General features: G+C 42.1%; 2 protein-coding genes across 2 annotated transcripts; one reads left to right on the top strand and one right to left on the bottom strand.

The window, feature by feature from the left end:
• Positions 1 to 832: 832 nt before the first annotated feature.
• On the top strand, positions 833 to 17853 carry slc1a5 (solute carrier family 1 member 5). The gene is made up of 8 exons (XM_034225462.1): positions 833 to 1535; positions 13196 to 13238; positions 13374 to 13442; positions 13553 to 13719; positions 13839 to 14072; positions 14218 to 14412; positions 14567 to 14701; positions 15262 to 17853. The coding sequence occupies exons 1-8, from the start codon at positions 997 to 999 to the stop codon at positions 15494 to 15496; spliced, it is 1617 nt and encodes a 538-aa protein (XP_034081353.1). The 5' UTR covers positions 833 to 996; the 3' UTR covers positions 15497 to 17853.
• A 432-nt stretch (positions 17854 to 18285) lies between these two features.
• On the bottom strand, positions 18286 to 21524 carry fkrp (fukutin related protein). Its single transcript, XM_034225463.1, has 2 exons — positions 21151 to 21524; positions 18286 to 20855 (listed from the first exon to the last, which is right to left on the bottom strand). Exon 2 carries the CDS (start codon positions 20744 to 20746, stop codon positions 19148 to 19150), a length of 1599 nt encoding a protein of 532 aa, XP_034081354.1. The 5' UTR covers positions 20747 to 20855; positions 21151 to 21524; the 3' UTR covers positions 18286 to 19147.
• Positions 21525 to 22102: the final 578 nt, after the last annotated feature.

The following is a 22102-nucleotide window of genomic DNA, read 5'->3' as shown; positions in this document are numbered from 1 at the left end:
AATAAACTATTGCTGCCTAGTCTTTCATATAAACTCTATTTAAACATGAAAATGCTGCTATATGTCAAACTTTACTTTTTTCTGCAAAGTCTACACCATAGCTATTATTTTCTAGTTATTAGGGCCTGAATACCGCACTGTTCTAGATGAAGGTAAAGACAACATGAAACATAAATGATAATTGGCTAAAAGTAATGGGGGGGGGGGGGGGGGGGGGGGGGGCAATATAACATTACCTTGAAATGTGACAACTTAAAAGTTATTTTGTTTGTGTCATGCACATTCACATTTTCTCCTGGACTTTAAGACAGCTGAATTATTTGAAACATGATTTGAAATTGTATTGCAAAGAATTATCTTTGACTTTGACTAGCTCTGGCACAAAAAGGTCAAATACAAGATGGTTAATCATCCAACCAGACGAGGTCATCACAGATAAAGGATATTTTACGAAGAACAATAAATCACATTGCCAACACTCTACCAACCTCTTCCTATTTAAACTGCTGTTTCAGCCTAAAGCATTTGATGAAACTCACCGGATTGCTAATTCACTATTATCGTCCCTGATCAATTTAGCCTACATGTGAAATACCGTTCTTTCATTATTTGATTGATTCATCAATAATCTTGTGTTAATGGTTAATAGTTTATGACCATTTACATTTCATTGCAACATCAACTACAACGACTTAACGAACTAGTAGTGTTTTGCATTTGTTTCAACAAATGTAATGTTGAGTAATAGGCTAATTGACAGCTTCCAGCTTCCCTATTCAAACCATTGTATCAAACACGCCCAGTAGTTACACGTCATAGTGGGTGTTGCCTTTCCGAGTAGATAAGTGAAGTCACATACGCTCAGTGGAGCGGCAGCATTGTGTGTGTGACGGAAACCGGCAGCGAGTGCTTATAATATTAAAAGTTACTATCACCTCAGTAACAATAGCGTTTGAGCTCTTCGGAGTATTGTCAGGGTCACTTTCAAAGAGCACAATGGCTGAGAAGGTGGACATGGAGGAGGGGAAGGCATCCAACGGCGACGCACACCTCGATGAGACACGGGTCAACGAAATGAAGAGCCCGAATAAAGGCGGCCAGGAGCCGCTGGTCCAGCGGGTCAAGAGAATAGTGATGGCCAACTTGCTGGTGATTCTCACCGTGGCCGGGGTCATCATCGGTGTTTTTATTGGACTCGGGGTGCGCAACGCGACGCTGTCCAAGACGCAGATCATCTACATCGGGTTCCCCGGAGAACTGCTGATCCGGCTGCTGAAGATGATCATCATCCCCCTGGTGGTGTGCAGTCTAGTGTCCGGTTCGGCAAGCATCGACCCTAAAGCCCTGGGCAAACTGGGCGGCTGGGCTATGCTCTTCTTCCTGGTCACCACCTTGATTGCGTCCTCCATCGGAGTTATAATGTGTTACATCATAAACCCCGGGTCTGGGTCGATAGCCAAACCCACGTTGCAAGACTTTGGGGACGAAGTACCTGTGGCTAAAGAAGTGATAGACTCCTTCTTAGATTTGATCAGGTAAGTGATCCCCCCACACTTCAAAACCTGCTGAACCCAGACACTCTTAAAAACGATGCATACAATGTTATTGTTCCTCAAGTGATGTGTTAAACGTGTTGCTAATAAGTTACACACTAAGTTGGCGTTATCTTTCGGTAATGTAAAGGACTCTAATTTTTGTTTTAAAGTCACAAAGACACAATAAGTCTGGCCACTGGGTGGTAGCCAAATTCAAGCTTGATGTGTCCTCAGCTAGGTGTGCTGTAATGACATCTACAGTTGCATCAGCTCTGCCTCTAACTCCCCGGACAGAGTGCCTGTTGTCTCGGTCTGTTCAACGACTACGGTCCTCCTTCTTTTTACCATGTTTTCTTTTTGCAGACATACGTTGACTCAATTTAGTTTTCGTTCACATTTTGTCTTTATTTTGACACGTGGAGTCTTAAGTAAACGTGGGTGACACATTGAAGCACTTGGTGTGAAACGTCCTGTTTCGTTACCCGTTTGTAAAGTTTAAAACCAGCACACCTCTGCTCTTCTAATTTTACTCTAAGGGAGCGCGTCACGGTATGTCAGAGTATGTCCTTTCCACTTAATACTACCATACGTGTGAAGCAGGATGTATTTTTAACACAATTTAAAGACAACCGGTAGTGTACACAGATACGTGGTTAGGAGAAATGTGGTCTAACATGTATCTGATAATAGAAGGCTGGCTCAGTGCACTGTACCCTGCAGCCTTTAATTGGTGACCCTGTTTGCACTTGCATGTCACAGTGTCCATTTTTCACCACACTTGTCTCTTTTTTTATGAATGTGTCACATTCATGGGACATCATGAGACCTGTGCCACATCATATTTTGAGGAACAAGGAACAACAGCAGTGCTTAGACTTGGCAAAAGGTTTACTCAGAATCTATTTTTTTTTTTACATATAATCATGTATTGAATTTGCAGTAACACATTATACACAACATGTTGTTGTATAAGATCCCCTAAAGGCATTTCTTATCTGAGCCAGCAGCTATTCATTACATTACATGTAATTTGTTAGACGCTTTTATCCAAGCGACTTACATACATTCAGTATTGTGGACAATCCCCACAGGAGCAATTTGGGGTGAAGTGTCTTGCCCAGGGACATGCTGACTGCAGTGGAACTCGAACTTGCTATCCCCTGATTCATCCAGCACACTACCCACTAATCCACAGCCTCCTATTCAGTAGTAGATTAGTTTACTACAAGGTTGAAGGCTCTTGAACCTCAGCCTTTTTATAAACACATTGCCACACACTACACCACAATGTCCTGCTAGTGACTAGAAAGGGCCTGTGAAGTTTTTTTCTTTATAGTTGAGAAACTGTACCGTTTTGGTTAACACTCTTTTGGCTATGTGATGGGCTCTCTACAAGGCAAGGCAAGTTTATTTATATAGCACTTTTCAACACAAGGCAATTCAAAGTGCTTTACAAAAAATGAAAGAGATTAAGAAAATGGCATTTAAAATCAGTCATTAAAAAGAAAAGCTAATAAAATAAACATTAAAAGAAAAAAATACATGGCAGTCAATTAAACATTAAAAGAAAAAAGTACATGGATAAAAGTTACAGTGCAGTCTAAGATATGAATAGTTCAATTAAAAGCAGCGATACAACAGTATTTATTGAGCAATATAAACCTGTATTGTTATTTCATATGAACTGAAATTCACTGTTCACGTGGGACTCTATTGCATAATTTTTTCTGGTTCGTTTTAGAGAATTCAGTGCAGCTTTCCATGAATTATGGAATTGTTTACTATAAAAGCCAGAATGTTCCACCCTCTCTCTCATACCAGCAGTGTGACCTTGCCCGGGTAACACCTCCTAAATACATTTCATACTGCCCACAGCCAGATTACACATGCAGGACTAACAGAGCAAAACACAACCACTCGTAGATTAACAATGTTATCCTGATGGTTTCTATCAGAGGCCCTATGTAAATTGCAACACAATGGTCTGGTTTACAAATTTCAGATGGACTATGTACCATTTTGTTTGACTCTGTTCATGTTTAACAGCAAGGATGAAAAGGGATATACTTATTTTACTTCTAGAATCAATATACTGGTCCAGTTTAGTGTTAAAGGATGTTCCTGAATGCAACGTCTGGAACACCTTTGTTAAAAATGATTTACTGTGGTCGTCTGCTGTTCATAAAGTAATGTTTAGCTCGTGCAGGACACATGCCAACACCACACGCACACACTAACACATTATCCTATTATGAAAGCTGACAAAACCCGTGCCTCTCATTACAGTGATCCTTCTCAGTTGGTGTCCTAGTTAGTTGTGACAACAATGACAAAGAGACTTTACCGGGGGGCTGTTCATCAAAGCGTAAAAATGGTCTGTTCATTGTTCCAAGACTCACACTCTATTAAATGCTTTTCTGTCATTGTCCAAGCAGTACAGCAGAATACCAACTGTTAGCTTACGGATGTTTATGCAGTGCATGACATTAAGGATTTTGGGAGATGGCCCTCTGGGCCATCTAAGCTAATTTACAGATGGCCCTGAGCCCAGTGGCGGATTTAGGATTGTCGGAGATCCGGGGCTTAGCCCAGGAGTTGTTGGGTTGGTGGGGGGTGCAGGGGTACAGTGCTATTTTTTATAAGTGGGGGGTGGACCGAACATCCTTTAGGGGGGTCGTCGCCTCCTCTCGGGGGGTCCGGGGGCATGCTCCCCCGGGAAGATTTTTTTTTAAATATTGAAGTTGAAAGCATCAATCTGGTGCACTTTGAGAGCAACATTAACCCTACCTTAATAACACCTTAAAGCGGACAAAAGGCACTGGAGAACACTCATTAACACCCTTTAATGAAGCAAACTAATGCCTTAACTCACTCAAATAGTCGTTTAGGCCTACTTATTAAGGTGAAACGAATGTGCGTAGAGTTTTAAAGGATGCGGATAGTCTCACCTTGATTCTGGCGCATTGCTTATCGTTTTATAGATCTATTCTCATCCACCATCTTTGTTTGTGACGTAAAGAGTGTAACGGCCCGTCCACACAGCGGCGTGCGTTGAAGCTTCCAACGCTTCTGCCCATTCACTTTGAATGGGGTAACGTCACTTTTAGCCGAACTGCATTTTGGGAAGCGACGTGGAGCGTTGCTGGCTTCAAAAGTTGAGCAATGTTCAACTTTTGACGCCTCGATGGAGGCGTCAGCCAATGAAATCCCGTTTATGCAAATCTGCCAGTACAAGCGCTAGCCAATCAAACCGCGTGTATGCGGGGAGAGACTACGCAGGTCATTTCCTCATATTCAAAAAAAATGGAGGGAAAATTCATTATAGCGGTAGTGATTCACCCGGTGCTGTATGATCAGTCTCTGTTCATCTACCGGGATACAAACCGGAGGAGCGAGGCATGGAGGGAGGTGGCAGAGACAGTGGATGAAACTGGTAGGTTTTCGCCTGTTTGGGGATTTTATATCCAGTTTACTTCGTTTTAACATTGCTATTGCTTTGTATGTCGGGGGGCGGGAGATTCATGTGATTGGTTGTTGGTCGCGTTGCTCGCAAAAAATCCCCAAGCTTCAGACACGCCAAGCGTCAACGCACGCCGCTGTGTGGACGGGCCGTAAGAGTCACGTTTCTGAATCGGACACTAAGTGGATGCAGTCACAGCCAGTGCTTGAATTGGAATGAAAAAGGTGCCAGTACTCTAAAATCAGCAACTTTTTCAAGTCAATTTTATATATACAGCCCACAAACAAGAATTTGGCTACTATAATGCTGGTGGGTTTGTCTCTTTACTACTGTATATTTTAGAAAGGTTCACTGTACTTAACATTTTTTATGATAGGCAGCGGATATGGCTAAAGCTCAGTAAGGTCAATATTAACTGAAAATATAGCAATCAAAGTCTAGATCTTCTGCTGAAGACACATGAAGCAGAGACCTTTCAGGTGAGAGCCCCTCTGGTGGTGTTCAACATTAATGACAAGGAAACAAAGCTCTGGTCAGAAGCATTTTTTATAAAAAGCTTTAACAAAATTAAGTATTTCTGTACATTTTGAATGCAATCTAACTTTCCAACTCAGAAAACGAAAAAGTGCCAAAAGTCTTCTCACATGGCTGAGCTGCTTTGCAATATACTTCACCACTGAAGAATACAAATATGTATAAAGTAAACTATGATGCAATCTAACTTTCCAACTCAGAAAAATGATAAAGAGCATGAACAAAGAACATGTAAAAACAAATGCAAAATTTGCACAATCTAAAATGAGAAACTGTAACTGCAAGTAACAAAGTCTGAGCCATTGGTAAAGAGTTACATTGAACACCAAGCTGATCAGATAACTCCCTGGTTGGTCTGAAGTCCTTCTATCTCCAGGATCTGTACAAATCGGCACATTATGCCAAAAGTCTTCTCACTGGGTGAGCTGCTTTGCAATATACTTCACATTGTTAGAAAAGGCTCCAGAAGGCCTTGGGGACATCAGTATCAGGGGCTGGAGCTGGACAGGCTCTTTCATCAGCACTTCTCCTTCCCTTTGCCAGCCAGGACCTCACATACTGTTCCGGATTGAACTGTCCTAGTGATGGTCCATTACATTTAATGAAAACCAGGCTGGACAGTCGGCTGACAGAGAGAGCATTCCTTTTTGCAGTAAGGATATCGTTCATGCAGCTGAATGCCCGCTCACACTCACTAGTGGAGACAGCGATGGTTCGGACTGCTTTCAGTAGAGGCTCCATGGCAGCAGGTGTACGGGATGCCCTGGTTTCCTTGTATTCGCGAAAGCCCTGAACAGTCTCTCTTCTGTCCACTTTCAGCACTTCGCACAAACGTAGCACCTCTACGTCCCCATACTGTACGTCTAACTCCTCTTCAGGCCAACTTCCAGGATGGATAACTTTCATGTCCTGGATTAGCTGATTGTCCCGGGCCTCCCGGCCATGTAATGGGATTTCTCTTGTGCTGACATGAGGAGGTTGTGGAAGTCATTCTGTGTCTCAGATTCTCTACCATACTGCGGAAAAACTGACCTGCATGAATCTGTACAAGCCTGCCATTCTCACGCAGGGCAACACCCTTGAAGGACTTCTCAGCTAAAGCTGTATGAACTGTAGTCATGTGTGGGCCAGGCATGGTGACCATGGATTCAAAAACTCGTATTTCTCGAGTTAAGAGCCTATCTGCTGTAGGCAGTGTCATCTCTCTTTTTTGGAGTTGCCGAGAGAGGTCGCTGAGCTCTGTGAGCGCATCGTACATCAGTCCCAGATTGCTGACAAACGTTGCAGATGTGAGCACATCATCCAGGCCCTTGTACTTTGCTCTGTCTCTAGAATCCCTGCTCGTGTCGTTTGCAGCATTTGTGAAGTGATCATGAAGCACTCGGTAGTTTTCCCAGACTGCTCTGACGCTCCTTTCACTTGAAGCCACCCAGCGGATGGACAAAACACGCCCTATCACCAGGAGACGCTGTCCGACTGCTTGCGCACACTGCGCTAACTGCCTCTGATTTTTGGGGGAGGCATGGAACAAGGAATAGAGTTTGTCAAAAAAGATCTGGAAATGATTGAGCCCTGAGACCTCCTTGACCACATCCCCAACTGCCAGCTCTAGACGATGATTGGAGCAGTGCCACACAAACAGGCTTGGGAATTTACTACACAACTGGGTAGCAACGCCTGTTCTCTTCCCTAGCATGACTGAAGCCCCATCACATGCAAAATAAACGAAACACTGACCTAAAAAGTCCTCGTTAAAATCTCTTCCAAGACACTCCATTAACGCCTTTGTGATGTCATCAGCCGTTGTTCCATCCAACTCGATCAGCTCCCAAAAAAACGTTTCGGGCTCAGCATCAGCTAATGCTGAGCGTAGACACACAACAATCACCGTTTTACCACTAATAGTGGTAGATTCATCGACCAAAACACAGAGTTTTCTTTGGTTTTCTGTAATGTCTTTTGCCATTTTTTTCTTCAGCTCATGAGCTATGTGGTCGATGATTTCGCCACAGGTTTTATTGGAGTGCAAAACCCTGCCCACGTTCAGCCCATTCAGTTTCTGTACATTCAAATCAATTGGCATGTCTGTGAATGGCCGGCTATGTTTGCCAATTGTATATGCCGTTCGAAAAACTCTGATAGTGGTGTCTAATTCAGATGTATGCATAGACTGCACTTGATGTTGAATAGTTTCACGTGAAGCAGATGTAAGGATGTCAGCAGCTTTTACATGGGCTTGTGATTCTTTATGTTCTTTGATTTTTGTTCTCAGACTAGCTTGTTGTTTGCCCTTGTCAACACCGAAATGAGACACTGCACACTCACCCCATTCAGTTGACAGTTTCAGTCCTTGTCCAGTGTGTATTCCCAAATATTTGACATCTCTGCATATCCGACATCCTAGCTTCTTATCTTTAAGAAGGAGCCATGCATTGGTCTTGCAAAAATATTGCACCTGGTCCGTTGTCCAGCAGTCAGGTGCATCGCTTTGCCCGGTGTTGGTGGTGGCAGTTGAGCCAGCAGCAGCTAACGTTAGAGGCTCTGGAGGAGGCGGCGGAGCTAGTGCTAATGCTAATGCACTAGAACTTGGAGCAGGAGGATCAACCAAAGAAAGCTCCCCATCAGACACAATTTCCAACACAGGCACAGCATTCTCTGTATTTGAAGTTTCTTCCGGCGACAACCGCTGTCTTTTTGCACTTTTATTAATCCACGCTAACATTTTAGAAATGCTAATTTGTGACATGACTTGCTTTCCTTCTCTCGGGGGCGTGCCTGCTCTGTTCTATCACTCTACATAGCCACCCACTGGGTGGGAGTTGCACTGCATAAACACAACACACGTGCATCTAGGTATGTAAATTGTAAAGCATTAAAACATGGTTTTACTAACAGTTTTCAGTATGTTGTTACTTCGGCATTATTATTAATATTATTTTGAAACGTGTATTACTATTAAATCACGGTCAAATAGGTTAATTTTGACATAGTCGTTTCCACCACAGTATTTACATGGAGAAGATAAGCCCCCGCCCCCTCTCCAGCACGTTCTGTTTGAATGACAGGAGTAAACAGCTGACAGCCGCTGTGAAACTCCAGCGGTTAGAGCGATGAGAATGTCCGTTCGGCACCTCATGACGCATCTACTGAGTACCGGGCGGCTGTATAGATATATATGGATGTATAATAAGAACGGCGGGAGAGTGTTGAGTACTGGCACGGTGCATGAGTACCGGAGTACCGCCAGCATGCCGGTACTGAGCAAGAAGTGCCGGTACTCCATGGGTCAGAACCAGAAGTGCCGGTACTGCGTACCGGTGAGTACCGGCCCAATTCCAGCACTGGTCACAGCCAATCGGATTCAGAGGGTTGCCTGTCAGTTCTGTTGTTATGTGTACTGAAACAAGAGCCGGTATAATTCCACGTGCGAAAACAAAATACAAATTGGAATACGTTATTTTAGTGTCTTAAAAGTAGACTGAGGTATGAAGGGTTAACGTTACATCTTAGGATAATTTTTAGTCATGTTCTGTATACATACTAACATATAAGGGTATACTTAGTGTGGTTACTCCATGTTTACTAGCTATAACATTAACGTTACATCACTCTTTTTCACTTCTTACTCAGTCAGCCAGAGTGCAGATATATCACCATTAGATTAACAAACCTGAAACATCATCCATTTCTTGACTGCTGGTGATGACATTGTTGTCAGCTGCTGATACTGCTGCTGCTGCAGCTTGTGGGGCCTGCTTCGATGACAATAACTTTCTAATATCCATAACTGTATAGGCTATTAGCTTAAAACTCGTCAGGCACTAGGAAGGATCACTTCTTCTTCAGGGCAGGATACGCAGTACGCAGGCTAATGTCCCGCAGTGTCTGCCTCTCTGGTGGTACTGCACATTACTCCCGAGACGTTTTAAAAAATATATATATATTTTTTTAAATTTTTTTTAAGTGAAACATCTGGGGCTTTTCAGAAAACATCCGCGGCTTGAGCCCAAGTAGCCACCCCCTAGCGCCGCCACTGCCTGAGCCCGATAGAGATTGTCCTGAAAAATGCCCGCGGACAAAATGACGCATGCAGGGTTTAGAAAATGTAGATGTTTGCAGGTCTTAGATGCTGTCTGGTGCATTCTCTAGACTGAATTATAAGATGAACCACCACAATATTATATTGTACAATTTCAATTTTATTCTTCACTTGTTTGTTCTTGTTTGTGTTTGCTCGCTTGCATAGGCGGCGCGTGAGGCTCAGGTTTGGGAAGGCTGAATAACTTGTTTTACCTGACGCTGCCTGCCTCCGGCGTCTATAGAAAAGAGATCAACTCAGTGAAAGCACCACCTGCTGACCAATCAGAGCTCAGTGTGCAGAGTTTAAATCCTTCAAGTCATATTACAGGAGAAAGGAAATACAGTTTAAACTGCCGTATGCAGAGAAGACGCCGACGTGTCGCACTTATCATTCATATCACATCATCAATCAGATCATCGATCATATAATATCATAAATATAATATAGCCTATCATATATTTCCTTATCTGAGTCAGCTTCTCGAGCCGTATCTGGCCGTGCAACACTCACATTGTCACATAGCCTACTGTATGCAGAAGTATTATTTTTAAGCAACACATTAGGTTGACGAAACACTCAACTCAAATGTAATTAAAGTCAGATCCACTCGTGTCTTAGATGGGGCAGTGATATCATAAAACTGTTGTATGCTTTCAAACACTCGGTAGTTATTTTTTAACCAGAACGTTATATATTCACCTTGCAGGTGCAGCTATGTGGCTTGTATCCTGGATTATATGTTTAAGTCATGGATGTTTAAAGTTCATATTTGTCTAATATTAGTTTACTTTTCATTAATGAAGTAGGCCTATGACGCTGCGCTGTCAGTAGGCCTACACTTGTCCCTGTTTGTGATTGGTCAAATGTTGCTAACGCCGCCCCTTTCACGTGAACGCCCTCTCAGCTGGAGAGAGAAACCCTGGCTTGATTTACCGAGTTGATAACCAGCATCGTAGGACCGCTTAGCGAGATCTCGTTTGTTAGGGTTAGTTAAGATAACTCAAACATATCCGGGGTCTGTTGAACTGGCTTCGTAGAACAGGGCATAGGTGGCTGCGTAGCAGCGCTAGCCTTCCCTAGCCTACAGTAGCCTACCAGCCGCCCCTGCTTGCTTGCATGCCCTGCATAGCTATAAGAAATACTTAATTTGTTGGTCAAGACACTTTCCATCTGATGAAGGCAAATGCCTTCCCAGATGTAAAAAAGTAGAAAACATTACATTCAGTTATAACTGCCAAAACAAACATTATTTATCTGATCTGATCGATATGGACATAAACGCGAGTGAAGTCTAATCTGACGGGAGAGAGAGATCAGCTGCTGCTGACGAGTCGACACGCAGCGGTGAGCGGACAAAACACACACTTCAGGTTAGAATATCACACGTAGCTATTTTAATCACCTCTCAAACTACCTGAACTAGCTATAGATATGTTTAGTTTTACTGTCGCGTCACTCATTACTGGATCCGCGAGCTGCATGATACTGGCATAATAGATTGCCCGATCGGGCAACCAGCAGGTGAGGCTTCATTGCCCGAGCTAAATACTAGATGGCCCCGGGCCATTGGGCAGTCGTTAATGTCGAGCCCTGTTTATGATGGGTTAAACTGTGACTGGAGCCACTCATACATATCCTTGTTGACATTTCCTATCTGCCACATGTTGTTTGGTTTCCCACTTTAAACAATATGACCTACATTCACAGGTGACTGCTATCAGTAGCTGCTGGTGACACCTGTGATATTATTGACAACGTTATTTGCCTATAGCTACAGGAAAGAAGTGACACATCTCAGTGTTTTTCTTTTTAGATTACTAAACATGGTGTGAGTGGCATTGTCTTAAGCGCTTTGAGCATCTGGAAAAGCGCTATAATAAATGTAAGGTGTTATTATTATTATTAAGGCGGAAGTGTTCTCTTTTTAAACAAGCACATTTACTTAGAGACTTCTTTATATATTGCAATTTTAAAAAAAAATTCCAGACAGGCGATTCACTTCCTAAACTTTCCCATTTCATTATATTCATGCTTTGATCATATTACTTTGTGTCCTGTCTAATGTGGCTCAATGTGTAAAGAGTTTGGTGAGAACCTAAACATTAACAATTCCACGTCGACCTTCACTAGATGTTCCCTGATTGTTGCCAGATCCTGGTGTAACAAGATGCTGGAAAGACGTCACAACAATTTTCCTAAAACAAACAGAAACCTGACACAAAAGAAACACACCCACCTAATGGCATTTGAACTTGTGTGGATTGTTGTCATGCCACTGATTATTGTCATCTCTGGTTGTGCAATAGACAGGGTTAGTTGCACGCCTGTCTCTTTAAGCCCTAAGGGTAGTTCAAAAGCAGTGGGCGGAGATCCTGAGATGATATATCCTGAGGGTGATATATTCTAATGAACCTGCATTTTATTGGAAGGGTTTTGTACCTGCAACAGGAGTGAGTTTGCCACAACAAAGAACAAGGAAGTGGATCCATTCTGGTTAAATCTCTGCAGAATCAATTCCTTAGCAAACAGTATTGTTTTATCCTCTGAAGTCGTTATAACATCCATTAGGCCTAATGATTAGGGACGTCAGTGTATTGTTTGTAAATCTAGCTCTTCATTTTGATCATTGTATTCAAAAGCAGGATCTGCAAAGTATTTTCAATTTTTTTTTTCAAAAGTCTAACTGATAATTGAGAGAACCGTGGCATCGCTTCTAATGATACTAAACATACAGATATTGCGATGATGTCCTATAGTCATACAAATCAGTTGTAAAAAAAACTATAATACACAACCACTTGAATATCCAAATAAAGTTTGCTATTTGCTTGAAAGCCTGGCAGCCATGGCTATTTTCAGCACATCTTGCCTCAGTCTGTGTTCCCGTTGCAGGGGGTTTCATGTTGCCATGCCACAATCACATGATGTTTTAATTCTAATGCATTATGGTTCCAATGTAAGGGAATTAATGGTTGGAAAGGGCTTGTGAAGTTAATGCCTTGATTATATTCTAAATCCAATACATATAGGACTATCTGGGACACGTTGGTTTCATGCATTCTTAGAGATTTAACATACAGTTCAACCAATGTATGTGTGTGTACACTTCTTAGCAGAGATTGAATAGCCAAACGGCAATTAGAAGTGGGGGGGAAAAGGGGCTTAATAGGTAAATTCTCCCAGCTATTTCCACATGATCCATCTTGTGATTCCATTTGCCTGAAGTATCAGTGGTGCCCAGAGGGTAACTTTTGCTGCTGTCTCTACAACAGAAAGAAAGGACAATCTTTTTGTTGTAGACTTAAATTATTAATGTGCTGTGAAAACATTTAAGAATTCACACTCTATAGCTTTACGATGTGTTTGCCTTGTGTCTCGATTCACATAAGTGCTCAGGGTTATTTGTTGCTGTTGTGTGTATGCAAATGAAAACAAGACTCACGTTTTGTATTGTTTTCTGCTCTTCATTTGTAATTTATCTTCCTCCAATTACAGCTACATTGTTTTCATTGTATTTCTCCTGAGACATCTGGTATACACACTGAGGAATTATCGTTAAAGTGTTTTGTTTTTCTCTCTCCACAGAAACATATTTCCATCCAACCTGGTTTCTGCTGCCTTTCAATCAGTAAGTACTGTAATCTGTTCTAGAACTTTACAAAACTGATCATTTGAAATTGTTTAAAGGATATTCTTAGATTGTTTATTTAACTGACTCAAGTTACTAAAGTAAATAATGGTCAAAACTTTCTTTCCCATCCAGTATGCAACAAGCTACAAGCTGATTACCAGGAATGGTACTGATGGAAACCCCAATATCACATTGGAAAAGGTAAAGGTCCATAACATTAACCAGAAATACCCAACACATCATAATCCAACATGTTTCTGTGTCTGGTGTGGATCTGTGTCCTGACGTTTCTCTTCTGTGCATGTCTCCAGGTGCCTTTTGGTACAGACCAGGACGGGATGAATATTCTTGGTCTGGTTGTGTTTGCCATTGTTTTTGGTGTGGCTTTGAGAAAACTGGGAGAGGAAGGAGAAATCCTGATCAAGTTCTTCAACTCGTTCAATGAAGCCACCATGGTGCTGGTCTCCTGGATCATGTGGTAAGAAACTTGCGTAAATGCGAGAGGCTTGTTCTTTGTGTAAGTTCCAGAACCATAATTATTTAATGATCTGTCCATTTCTTTGTCTTTCCTGCACTCACCTCACTGTCTCTCTACAGGTATGCCCCTCTTGGTATCATGTTTCTCGTGGCTGGCAAGATCGTTGAGATGGAGAATGTTGCCTTACTATTTGCCAGTCTGGGCAAATACATAGCCTGCTGTATCATTGGACATGCCATCCATGGCCTCCTCGTGCTGCCGCTCATTTACTTCATCATTACAAGGAAGAACCCATACACCTTCCTCTGGGGGATATTCACAGCTCTGGCAACGGCCTTCGGAACGAGCTCCAGGTAATAAACTGCAAACTTATTTGTTCCCTCTGGTTGTTAATACTAAGGATATTCTGTTCTTAAACACACACACTTAACTCTCTCTACAAACACACATGGAAATACCTTTTCGCTTCGATACGCTCACACATTCCTTGTTTCCTAGCTCTGCCACTCTGCCCCTGATGATGAAGTGTGTGGAGGAAAATAACGGCGTATCCAAGCACATCAGCCGTTTCATCCTGCCCATCGGAGCAACGGTCAACATGGACGGAGCGGCTCTCTTCCAGTGTGTGGCTGCTGTTTTCATCGCTCAGCTGAACAACTATTCACTTAACTTTATCCAAATCATCACCATCCTGTAAGTCCCAAAGCCACTGAAACACAACTAGGGTTACACTGCTGAATACTTATTAGGTGCAAATCTAGTCTGAATAGAATAACATGTGTGTGACAATGCTGTATGGAAGTGAATCTGTGTCTAACTGTGATCATGTTCCCTCTTGATTTGTTAGTGTGACAGCCACAGCATCCAGTGTTGGAGCAGCGGGTATACCTGCTGGTGGTGTGTTGACCCTCGCCATCATCCTGGAGGCCATAGGACTGCCCACCAAAGAAATCTCTCTCATCCTGGCTGTTGACTGGCTTGTGTAAGTACACAACTTCTGGGATTTTATAAAAAACACAGAACACAACAACCAAGCAACAGTTATGACATACCTTGCCAAAGTCTGAGGCAGTTATTTACAGAGCTCTTTCCTTAATATGTCTTATATTAAAGGTTCTGAAATGTTGGCCTCTTTAAAGAAAATGATTTGATAGGTCTTGATAATGTTATACTGATGTGTTGACTGTAAATATTTAAAAGGGGCATCTGAATTTATTGATTTTTTGCATAGCCGAGAACTGGATCACAATAAAAAAAATTCCACCTTGCAGTATTTACATCCATGAGTCTATCTCCATGGTGACCGTCATGCTTTGAGTTTTTGTTAATATTGTATAGTGGGATTACAGCAATGTTCTTCTATGCATTCAAGTCTAGGATGTTTATTTTTTCTAAGTTACTGTTATTTGTACATGATCACAAAACACAGATGGGTATTCATTTTAATTCTATTTGGTCTTAAAAGTCCAAAATGTAACCTTTTGAAACCTGCATAAACACTGTATATAAATGTGGTTTGCCCTCCCTTCTGTGTCTCTTCAGTGACCGTACCTGCACAGTGATTAATGTAGAGGGCGATGCCTTCGGCGCTGGGATCCTGCAGCACTTTGTGGACCGCACGGCCCAACGACAGGAGGGAGCAGAGCTGAGCGAGGTCAGGCTGGAGGGAGACCAATCAGCTGCGGCCCTGGAGAACTCGCCGCTCATTGAGAGGCGAGGTGGGAGGGACAGTGAAGAGAAGAAGTCTCCGTCTGGTGAAAGAGAGTCAGCCATGTAATCCCGCTGCTGATACCATCAATGATACACTCACTTATTTCACACTCCTGCAAAACCTGAGGTTCTTAATCCCTTTTTTTGATGCCCTGTAGAAAAGAGAGGATGGACTATGATGCAATGACACTTTGTCTTACCTCTACACTATTCTGTGCAAAAGAGTTAAGGCGGACATTACAAATCCATCCAGGGACTTTTGTTTCCTTGTTTAGAGGCAGAATTGTACATTAGGCTGGCTACTAATGTTGCATATGGTCGGGCCTCTTCAATTTTTAATGTCAGACATTTTACATTTGGCCAAGTTGTAAACAACAGGTGTTCACCAAATCACTGTGTCAAGGGGCTGTTCTAATTTTATAAAAAAATGAAATGTTACATTTTCACCAATTTGCACACTACTGGTGTTGACCATTAGGGCAGCGTGTTGACTTTGTGGTGGAAAACACAAAAATGTCTGACTTTGAAAGTTGACAGGGACCACATAACTGCTTGCCGTTGGTTTTTCTCAAGAAAAGGTTTTCGTTTTCTCCATCTGGAATCCAGTACCTTTTTTTTTTTTTTTAAATGATTTTTGTTAGTCACCCTCTTCTTTTTTACTTTGTGTATTTTATTTTAAATCGTTAAAGCCCCTTTTTAATGCAGATGTCATGTATTTAAACTTCATGTCTTGTGTTTAAATGTATCATATTTAAAGCATATGAAACACTAGTTTAACTAGGTTATATTCCATATACCCTGCATTGAAATGGCCGAGACTGTCCTCAAGAGAAAAGACACGACATTAGTTGTTATAGACGTTTCATTTTATTTATGTCTGTACGTAGACTCTCTCATGGTGAAAAGCAATAGCACACAAAGGAAATAATATTCTCTTCAGCCGCACAAAAGGACATGCTTGATGCCATTTCAATACCCCTATGCTTAATGAAGGAACTTTTAACTCAAGGGCTTAAAACTACGTGAATATGTACGGAAACAGATTGACCTCCAAGCCTTTCTGCCTCTTCTGATGAACGGTGGTGTGAAGGCTGGCAACACAACCTATGGCTTGAAGACTGTACTTTTAACATTCTGAGACCAAAAATCACCCAAACAAGGAGAACGTTCAACACCTGTTAACTTGTCATTTCCAAGGAGATTTTTTAATTTTTTAACCAAAGCCTACATGTTACTTGCTGTTGCTCTGTGTAGGTACCATCATCTAACCAAGGCACATATGCATGTTAAAGCACAGATTGACATAAGGACATTTGTTTGAAGTTGTGTAAAGCGTGACTTAATGTGATGTGTAAGTCACTAACAAGTCCTTCCACTACAAGGATTTTGCTACATTGATCAAATGACAGCAATGGACTGCTAGTTTGTTTTGATTGTTGGGACCTGAAAACTGAAAGGATTTAAGTCAAAGTTAAGCTTGTCTCCACATAAACCTGTTTGCCTTTGATGGCCATAATCGTTATATATGGGCTTCAGGCCAACATGTATGTCATCGTTAATGCCTCTGATAATTTGTTTAATTTCTATTTATTTCCCTAATCAAAATCCAAAGAGCTATTTTAGCGTACGTTTTGACATGTTAGTTACTCCAAAATTCAGTTACATGTTGTGGGTTGGATTGTAGATGTTAGACTCTTTGTAAAAGGTGATGGAATATTCTTTTTCATATTAGCAGTGGTAGACTTGTACTTATAGCTACACGTTTATTTTTAAATGCGACATGCATTCAATGTGTGCACCATATGACATGTATTAACTGCAGTTGCACTATTGAATGTGTATTACTTCCATCCATATCATTAACTGTTCAAATCAACCAAATTACTGGGATATATTTGACTAATGTTCAATACAAATTCCTCAAGTCTGTATTCTTTTATACTGTTCTAGTTTTGCAGTATTTCCCATGATGGTCAAAAAAGGAAATCACTGCAGTCCTGCGGCCTCATCATACAGTCAAATGTATAATATATTAAGCATTTGGTGGAAGGTTGTAAAGATTTGATCATTCCCTTCTGAGATCTTTCACCATATGGACATATGTCTGGTCTGCGCATATTATCTGTGTTGTGTGTGCACATGGTATTCAAATCTTCCCAGGTTAGTCTGAATTTACTGTTTTAAGGATGTAAACAATAATGGCCTTTTTAAAAAATTTTGGCCATTGTTTTGGTAACTCCGTCAAGTAGGTTATAGTTTTGATTTGTTTGCCAGCAAGATTACAGGAAGGAATACTGGCCCTATTTTTACGAAACTTGGTTGAAGAGTGTTGTCACTTTCATTAACATCGTGAGATAGGGGTGTGTGTTTTAATTGCAAGCACTACAATCTGCAAAGAAAAATACATTTGTTGCCTCATGAAAACTCTAGTTCTAGTCAGTCATTTCCAGATGATATACTATGGCAGCATGCAAGAGGGAAAACTTATTTAATATGTACTGAGATTCCTATTTATTTTAATCCAACAACCCCACACATGTTCATTTATGAACAATGTTGGTTATCCTACAGTAAGTAAGAGTAATGCAAACACACCACCATTGGGACAGTCTGACGTACAAGCGAGTTGCATTCCTGTGTGTCCTGTTATAACCCCCCCCCCCCACCCCCTGAGCTCATGCCATATGGCTGAAGAACTCCCATAATGCTGTTAACAGTGGTTAACACAACTTAGTGCAGAAGCTTAGGAGCTGTAAAGACCAGATAATACAAAAAAGTCGTGTTGTGCCACCTGGTGTTCAAAAGAATTGCAACCCTCCTTTATACTGTGTATTTGCCATCAACCCTCAAAACAAATTAATAAAACATTCATTTATTTTACTAGTTCATCAATTGGGGTTACATCTTAATACATCACACACAAGCAACAACATTATAGGAAACATGTTGTACCCAGAGAAGTTGGTAAGTCTGTACGTTCAACTTCACAATTAAAATATTTGCTTTGATTAATCTCATCCAATTTTAGTAAATAAATAATGGGCGCTCAGTAGTCACACATAACTGAGCTAAGGGTTATTAATCGAGGAAATTCCAGTTAATGTTTTTTACTGAATACTAAGGCCATATATAAATCTCCCCTACTGTCAACAATAACAGGGTTAAGGATGATTTGTTTCTCATTTCACAACATGGTGATGTATTGGCCAAATGGCATAAATATACATTAACATTTATTCACAAACTGTGCAAAATTGAAAGTACAAGTGCATAAATTATTCTGTACATAATCTTAAATCCTGTTTAAGATAAAGTACTTTGCACCTATTAACAAGACAATACATTTTTAGTATGTATCATCTTTACAGCAGTCATGTGTACTTTACAGTACAGATTTAGTGCACCATGTAGTAAAACCAGTCTTCGACCATTTTGAATTTGCCTGATGTAAATGCACTATTGCATTGAACTTAGAAAGGCAGAAAACATTTTTGATTATACATCCAAATACAGATGATGAAGAAATCTTGACCAGGCAGTAGATAATAGTGGTGATATAACTGTTGTAAAATAGAAAGCAAATACAGTTTTTTTGGTACCGTATTAGTTTTCAGGCATCATCTTTTTTCTTTCAATAAAATAAATTGAGTCAACATTTTCAGTGTTTTTAAGTAAACAAATATAATACAACATAAACAGGCTTTGGAGTCTCCATCTCTCATAATTTGCTTCTGTCCAGCCTCTTTTTTGTGGGGTTGGGATACTGGGGGTTCTCAATAACGCCCTCTCCAAACTTGAGCTCCAAGAAGGCTCGGTGGTTGTTGGGGCCGTAGGCGGTGATGCCGGCAAAGGACATGGGCACCAGCGGCTGCAGAAAGTGCTCTGGGAACTCCACATCCTGCTTGTGTTCTGTCCATGTGTCTTTTGTCATGACGCCATTACGCGGATAGAACGGCCACAGGTCAACATGCAGGTGGTTGGCCTCGCTGTACTGGACCCTGTAGAAATCTCCTTCCACTGCACGCTCCCACACATAGCCGTTAGCATCCACAAGAGAGCCTGAGTCGAGGTTCTTCAAGTGATCACAGTTGGGAATATCCTCCAGGTAGATGCCCAGGTCCACATCATAATCCCATGGGATGATGTCCTGATGACGGACAGCGCCCAGAAGAGACCCCCCTTCTAGCCAGTAGCGTACGCCTGAGGTCTCCAGGATGTTGATAACATATTTGGTGGTTTCCCTGAGAGCCCGCAGGCAGCAGGGAGGTGTCCATCGATCCAGATAAAGGTAGTCTGGAGTGTCGTCCTGTACAGTGCCAAAGCAGCGAGGCGTCTCTTTACTACAGCCATACCACTGTTCCTTCCCATCGGACAGCAGGAGTCGCTTTAGACCAAAACTCCTCATGAGCTTCCCGGTGGTCTCCTTTAATCTTGTGTCGGCCTTCCATTGGTTGTGAGCGGAGCTGAAGAGGGGCCGGTGGTTTGCGGCGAAACAGGGGCTCTCCAGCAGCTTGACCTTCCAGCCTCTCAAGGCAGTCTGGACAAAGAGCGAGGAGAAAAGGGGCCGCCCCAGAGGGACAGAGAGGTTAAATAGATCCTCAGTGCGAATGAGGACAACTGCATCTCCTTGTAGAGCCGTACACACACTCCCACTGCTTCCAGACGCAGCCGGCGAGTAGGTGGCTGTCCACTCTCTGAGGTTCACCCGCAGGTGGAGACACTGCACAGCCGATCGAGCCAGCACAGGGGAAGCCACCAGCCTCACAGGCCCCCCACCCTCACCTTCCAGCTCCCTGATGAGCCTTTCAATAGCCCGAGGTTGTTCCAACTCTACTCCATCAGGCACCAGCAGCACAAACTCTGTCTGGACGTGAAACTCAGGCCTGTGAGCTTGCGGTGGCTGGTCCGGGCTGGGGGAGAGCACTAGAAGGCGCGCCCCCTCTGGGAGCAGCAGGGGGGGGTACGGAGACGTGTCAGCTACAGCCAAGAAGGGAAGCTCGGGTCTCTGGCGGAGGAAGGAGTTAGCCACATCCCCAACATAATTCTCAAAGTTTTCAAACTCCCGAAGAAGAACAGTCACGCGTTGGCCACGACTGTGACCCTCACCTCCGCCCACTCCAAGGTCACCTCCAACTCCTACAAGAACCCCTAGGCCTCCCCCCAGACCTGAGGCCGGTAGGGCTGACCTTCTCGTGCCCCTGCCAAGCTCCTTCCTCTTCTCCATCATTTGCTGCTGGGCCCGGGACACGAAGTAGAGGATGAGGAGGTTGAGGAGGATGGCGCCAGATAACAGGCCCTGGCACAGACTGACACGCATGGCAACTGATTTTACTTTCCAGTTTCTCTCAGGAGAAGTACAGATTAGTCCAGTGGTGGGTCTTAAGTCCCCATTAGTGTAACAGTAAAGGGATACCGTTGAAGACAACCTGTGAAAGACAGCAAATATATACAAATGTATTAATTCTGTTTTATTCATAATCCCTGGGTAAGAGAATGTAAGAATATGCCTTGACTGTATGGTACACCTTATGCTCATTTAAAATTGAAACAGAGGACTGCTTTAATTTGAAAAAGACAGCAGTGCACAAAATTATGCTAGCAATAATCTGTTATTTTAAATGTAAAAGTAGGGCAGCCATAGCTTCATGCAAGGATAACTTTCATATATAAACAAGCAGCATTACCAATCTTTAAAAACAGGATGGTAAAATGACAACTTACCTTCATTTGGATGCATAATGTATCTTGTAAATAAACTGCAGTCCATCCCATCATGCATTAGCCATGTTATCAGAAGCATTGACAACGTTAAGCCTATTAACTTTGTTGTACTATATTTGGTATTCATGATGGTCCATTTTAGCATGCTCTGGTAGCAGAGGAGCAAACCAGGCTTAATCAGTGGCAGACAACACAACAATACATATTCATTTTTGAGCTAGTATTTGTACGGTTGTGGTTGAAATAGAGCCTCTAACATCTTATCAAGAAATCGACAGCTAAGTGCACGCAAATCGCATCAAAAAATGCCATTACTATGTAGCCGGACCCAAACACAACCATGAAACCCATCTGCACGAATCACGCTTGCCGAATGCCCAATGTCCGCAGCAACAACAGAAACACTTCCGCCTTCGATTCTTCAAAATAAAAGGGGCATTTTCGAAAACGTATTCCCACAAAAACGTAATTCGAATACTTATCAAAACTCTATTGCTGGGCCAAAGGTTACTTTCACACAATAAATGACAATTATGTTCAACATTGCATTGCTCTCTCGCTCTCTCTCTCTCTTTCTGCAACTGTATTTGGACATTTGTAAAAATAAATATAAATAAACAATACATTAGAAATATGTCATGAAATCTTTGCACTTCTACATACTGCAAATAATATTAAGAGGATGCATGTTGACGATTTTCTTTGTTATTTTGAGAACTGTTGGGATTGTATGGCACACAAAATAGCGGTCGACCTGTATCATCATTGTGTTGTGAAGATGTTTTAATGCAACGTTTTCAAACAGGAAACACAGTTGTGGATAATGTTGGCCAACTTCACTGCCCTCAAAATTCCTGCTCACAAAATGGCAGGAAATGAACTCCCCTAGCGACATGTTCAGTGTGTATTACTGCAAACATGGCCCTTTATTTGTCACCCGCATTGGGTATTT

The sequence above is a fragment of the Gymnodraco acuticeps genome, unplaced genomic scaffold, assembly GCF_902827175.1.
Source record: "Gymnodraco acuticeps unplaced genomic scaffold, fGymAcu1.1, whole genome shotgun sequence".
Classification (NCBI taxonomy): domain Eukaryota; kingdom Metazoa; phylum Chordata; class Actinopteri; order Perciformes; family Bathydraconidae; genus Gymnodraco; species Gymnodraco acuticeps.
Note: the sequence above shows the minus strand (reverse complement) of the source record. Positions and strands in the feature narration are given on the sequence as shown.

Excerpts from the sequence above, each read along its gene's own strand:
- slc1a5 (XM_034225462.1), top strand. The coding sequence starts at position 997 with ATGGCTGAGAAGGTGGACATGGAGGAGGGGAAGGCATCCAACGGCGAC. Across the intron at positions 13,239-13,373 it reads TTTCTGCTGCCTTTCAATCA|TATGCAACAAGCTACAAGCT; the intron begins GTAAGTACTGTA and ends TTTCCCATCCAG. Across the intron at positions 14,073-14,217 it reads GCCTTCGGAACGAGCTCCAG|CTCTGCCACTCTGCCCCTGA; the intron begins GTAATAAACTGC and ends CTTGTTTCCTAG.
- fkrp (XM_034225463.1), bottom strand. The coding sequence starts at position 20,746 with ATGCGTGTCAGTCTGTGCCAGGGCCTGTTATCTGGCGCCATCCTCCTC.